We start from the raw sequence: 5,069 nt of genomic DNA, 5'->3' as shown, positions 1-5,069 counted from the left end.
CGTGTGTTGTAGTTTGGAAAGATGACCGAATAGAGATCTGAATAACAAACTGTGGAGAACTTATTTGTGTCGGGTTCTTCTGCTAGTTACTTGATCAACGGACTGATCGGTAACGTTACTCTACTTGTGCTCCGATTTAAGCGGCGTGTTCCGATCAACGTTGTTTAAAGGTGATGAAGAGTTTAGAAACCCTAGAATGATGGTGTTTTTACGGGAAAAAACGGGATAATTGAAAAACATCAATCTATACGGCCCGTATACATTTGGTAAACATCAAAAACCTTAGAAATAAATCCATTGAGCCGAATACTTTTTTATAAATCGTATACACTTGTATACGGCTCGTATAACTATATACGGGTCGTATATAATAAAATAAAAAAAAAACATTCTCTGCGCATTTTCCTATTCAAAAACATTCTATACGGGCCGTATATTTTGTATACAGGCCGTATACACTAGGGATGTGAAAATAAGATCTAGGGGGTGTGGGAATAAGGGGGGCCTAGATAAAACATGTCACCCCGTATCAACCAAAGTTGTTGTTTGCTTGTGTGTGTCGATGTGTAAACATATGTATACAGCTATTTGTTAGTCATGTAATCATTAAAAGTATGACACAAATTTATATGATAATTATAAGACCTTTCGGTATGGGGCACGTGAAAGGCCCGTCCCCCTTTTTGGGCTCGTCCAACACCGCCCCCAAGGGGCCCGGCTCAGCTTCTCCGTCGGAATTCAGACGTGCAAGACGGGGCTGAAAAGTTGAATGGGGTGGGCCCCTCTAACGTTAACCTGCAACAATTTAAAAAAAAAAATTCATCCCACCACTATTAATTCAACCTCTTTTCACCCCACTTTTTTACCAAACTACTCCAACTTTTCTCCCATTTTTATAAAAAAAAAAAAAAACTTCTCCCAACCTTAATTTAAAACCTTTATAAATACCCACATATCTATCCACTTTTATACCAAAATTCATCCACTTTCTCCAAACAACTCCCACATTTTTTATACAAAATACCCACATAATCTTCTCTAAAAAATACACCATGTCATCTTCTTCTTCATCAGGTTCGACGGACACCATGGAAGCCGTAAATTTTTTTATAAACAAGGTGGTAGAGGCGACACAAATAATTTTGGAAGAAGAAGAGGAGGAGGAGGTTTCGTCACAACTACGAAACAGGAACCCACACATTGAGCGAGACCGAGAAAGTTAGTGATATTTTTTTTCTTATATTTATATTCTTATATATTTATTCTTAATTTTTTAAGTTTATGTTTTTAGTCTTATTTTTTTAATTATAAGTTACATATATATTTTGTTATCTCGTAGGTGCTAACCAAAGATTAATCGTTGATTACTTTGCGGACGAGCCGCTGTACTCGGAGGCTATTTTTAGACGCCGTTTCAGAATGAGTCGTCGACTTTTCTGGAAGCTGTTGCGTCTCAAGACCTATGGATTTGGCATGCTTTCTTTGGTATTCCTGGTTCGAATAACGACATCAACCTTCTACAAAATTCGGACTTGATCGATCACATTTGGAGTCTCGGAGAAAACAACGCGTAGTTTTTTTATTTATTTGTAACTTTAGGCTTTTTTTTTAATTTAAGTTTAGGTTTTTTTTTAAATGTAATTTTAAGTTTTTAGGATTTTTATTTTAAATGTAATTTTAAGTTTTTATATAAATGTAACTTTTTTTATTTTTATTTACTTTGTTTTAATTAATATGACAAAAAATAAATAATAATAAAAAATGGAGGAGGAGCATCCCCACACCCTTGGATAGTCTCCAAGGGGAGGGTCCTTCTCCTTTGCCTACGTGGCGCTTATGTGGAGGATAGTCTCCAAAGGACTATCCTCCCCCATACCCAATGGTCTAACATAACAAGCTTTGTTAGACCTTTCGGTATGTGGCACGTGAAAGGCCCGTCCCCCTTTTTGGGCTCGTCCAACACCGCCCCCAAGGGGCCCGGCTCGGCTTCTCCGTCGGAATTCAGACGTGCAAGACGGGGCTGAAAAGTTGAATGGGGTGGGCCCCTCTAACGTTAACCTGCAACAATTTAAAAAAAAATTCACCCCACCACTATAAATTCAACCCCTTTTCACCCCATTTTTTTTACCAAACTACTCCCACTTTTCTCCCATTTTTATAAAAAAAAAAACTTCTCCCAACCTTAATTTAAAACCTTTATAAATACCCACATATCTATCCACTTTTATACCAAAATTCATCCACTTTCTCCAAACAACTCCCACATTTTTTATACAAAATACCCACATAATCTTCTCTAAAAAATACACCATGTCATCTTCTTCTTCATCGGGTTCGACGGACACCATGGAAGCCGTAATTTTTTTTTATAAACAAGGTGGTAGAGGCGACACAAATAATTTTGGAAGAAGAAGAGGAGGAGGAGGTTTCGTCACAACCACGAAACAGGAACCCACACATCGAGCGAGACCGAGAAAGTTAGTGATATTTTTTCTTATATTTATATTCTTATATATTTATTCTTAATTTTTTAAGTTTATGTTTTTAGTCTTATTTTTTTAATTATAAGTTACATATATATTTTGTTATCTCGTAGGTGCTAACCAAAGATTAATCGTTGATTACTTTGCGGACGAGCCGCTGTACTCGGAGGCTATTTTTAGACGCCGTTTCAAAATGAGTCGTCGACTTTTCTTACGTATCGCCGACGATTTAGCCGCTTATCACCCGTTTTTTACCCAGCGACCCGATGCTAGAGGCAAAATGGGCTTCACCACCTTACAGAAATGTACTGCGGCGATTCGTCAACTTGCTTATGGGACGACAGCCAATTCTTGGGACGAATACTTAAAGATGTCCGAAAGACAAGCTAGAGAATGTTTATACAAGTTTTGCAAATTTGTGGTGAAGCTCTACAGCCAAAAATATTTGCGAAAACCGAATCACAATGACGTTCAAAATTTGTATCAACACCACCAAGCAAGGCACGGTTTTCCAGGCATGCTCGGGAGCATTGATTGCATGCATTGGTCATGGCGGAATTGTCCTACCGCTTGGCGAGGAATGTATACGCGAGGCGATCAGGGACATCCAACAATAATTCTAGAAGCTGTTGCGTCTCAAGACCTATGGATTTGGCATGCTTTCTTTGGTATTCCTGGTTCGAATAACGATATCAATGTTCTACAAAATTCGGATGTTTTTGACGATGTTATAAAAGGGGTCGGTCCTGATACGAGTTTTACAGTTTCGGGCGTGGAGTACAGACGCGGGTATTATCTTGCCGATGGAATATACCCACAATACTCTACAATAGTTAAAACGGTTAGGCATCCTGCGGATGAAAAAAGAAAGAAATTTGCCAAGTTTCAAGAAGCGGCTAGAAAAGATATTGAACGGTGTTTTGGGGTTCTCCAACAAAGATGGCATATTATTGAAAACCCAGCACACGCTTTTACACCCAAAACATTGCGATACTGTATGTATGCTTGTATTCTGCTGCATAACATGATCCTCGAAGACGAAGGACATGCAATTTGTGAGTATGACGAGAACGCGGTGGAGGAGAATAATGTTCCGGTTAGCGGAGAACAACAAGATTTGAACAGGTTCTCGTTACATAACGATTTCACACATGTCAATCTTCAATCGAACTTGATCGATCACATTTGGAGTCTCGGAGAAAACAACACGTAGTTTTTTTATTTATTTGTAACTTTAGGCTTTTTTTTAATTTAAGTTTAGGTTTTTTTTTAAATGTAATTTTAAGTTTTTAGGATTTTTATTTTAAATGTAATTTTAAGTTTTTATATAAATGTAACTTTTTTTATTTTTATTTACTTTGTTTTAATTAATATGACAAAAAATAAATAATAATAAAAAATGGAGGAGGAGCATCCCCACACCCTTGGATAGTCTCCAAGGGGAGGGTCCTTCTCCTTTGCCTACGTGGCGCTTATGTGGAGGATAGTCTCCAAAGGACTATCCTCCCGCATACCCAATGGTCTTATAAGTTAATATGTCATTCAATGTTTGATAAAGTGTTTATTAGTGTTTTCATCATTAAGCTTTTAAATTGAAAAATATGGTGTTCTTTTTATGACTATACTTGTAACCACTTTATTTGACTTAAAGTCTTTATGTTAAGGTAGAAAATTGCATGTCTTAAAAAATCATTTATATGTCAAACTTAGGAAAATTGATCCGAAAAGTTAAAAGTGTGTTCACCGCATCATCATGACCAATTTTGAAAATAAACTTATATATACTCTGAAAAGAATTATTGGAATAAGTTATATTATTGTTAGTGTATACCAATATAAAAAAACAAACTCAAACTTATACCGCGAGCTGACATTAAATGTAGACAAACTTGAATTTGTACCAATTTTTTTAACTTTAAGACAAAACATGAAGAGTAAAAAATGAAACATACCAACTTTTAAAGGCCGAAACCGACACCAAACAAAGTTTGGTAGTCAAAGCACAAAAAGTAAACTGTATGTAACAAATGACACGATTGTATATATAGTAATAATACATAAAAATTAATAACGATAAAGATTAGAACATATAATAAGAATAATATTTACATATAATCATATTTTACATTTTCAAAAGCTTCCATCTCAATGTCATAAGTAAACAACCATAATAAAGCTACAAAAAGATCATATGTTCACTCTAAAACCCAAATAGAAGGTGCGCAATGAAGAAGCTTAAAAAACCTCACAAAAATGTAGAAAACCTTGGATTAACCACTGTCTATGCCTAAAAGAAAACAATAAAAAATCAGTTAGAAATCAATTGATGTCACAATCGTACCTTCATCAAACATGGACAACTATTTCTACAACATGGTTGATAATGAAATCACAAAGTGTACATAATCTTTGACAAACCATATCTCTCTGCCGAAAACTCTAAAAGACAATTACAAGACCACAATTGATGTCCGGTTGGACCACTCATAATAAAAACAACTATTTGAACAACATGGTTGGCCATGAAATTAACAATGCAATCCACAATCGGTGTCATGAAATTAACAATGCACAGGAACGAAATTA

At 35.8% G+C, this 5,069-nt stretch overlaps 1 protein-coding gene across 1 annotated transcript; it reads left to right on the top strand.

Moving 5' to 3' along the window:
- Nucleotides 1-1,052: 1,052 nt before the first annotated feature.
- LOC110924435 (protein ALP1-like) lies at nucleotides 1,053-3,696 on the top strand. Its single transcript, XM_022168458.1, has 4 exons — nucleotides 1,053-1,218; nucleotides 1,340-1,485; nucleotides 2,378-2,477; nucleotides 2,597-3,696. Exons 1-4 carry the CDS (start codon nucleotides 1,053-1,055, stop codon nucleotides 3,694-3,696), a joined length of 1,512 nt encoding a protein of 503 aa, XP_022024150.1.
- The last annotated feature ends 1,373 nt before the right edge of the window (nucleotides 3,697-5,069 follow it).

This window comes from Helianthus annuus, chromosome 1 (genome assembly GCF_002127325.2).
Source record: "Helianthus annuus cultivar XRQ/B chromosome 1, HanXRQr2.0-SUNRISE, whole genome shotgun sequence".
Lineage (NCBI taxonomy): Eukaryota > Viridiplantae > Streptophyta > Magnoliopsida > Asterales > Asteraceae > Helianthus > Helianthus annuus.
This window is presented reverse-complemented; position numbering and strand designations above follow the sequence as displayed.

Bases quoted from the DNA above. Each gene is read 5' to 3' on its own strand.
- LOC110924435 (XM_022168458.1), top strand. From the start codon at position 1,053: ATGTCATCTTCTTCTTCATCAGGTTCGACGGACACCATGGAAGCCGTA. The intron at 1,486-2,377 runs GTATTCCTGGTT...TTTATAAACAAG, and splicing joins GATTTGGCATGCTTTCTTTG to GTGGTAGAGGCGACACAAAT. The intron at 2,478-2,596 runs GTTAGTGATATT...GTTATCTCGTAG, and splicing joins CATCGAGCGAGACCGAGAAA to GTGCTAACCAAAGATTAATC.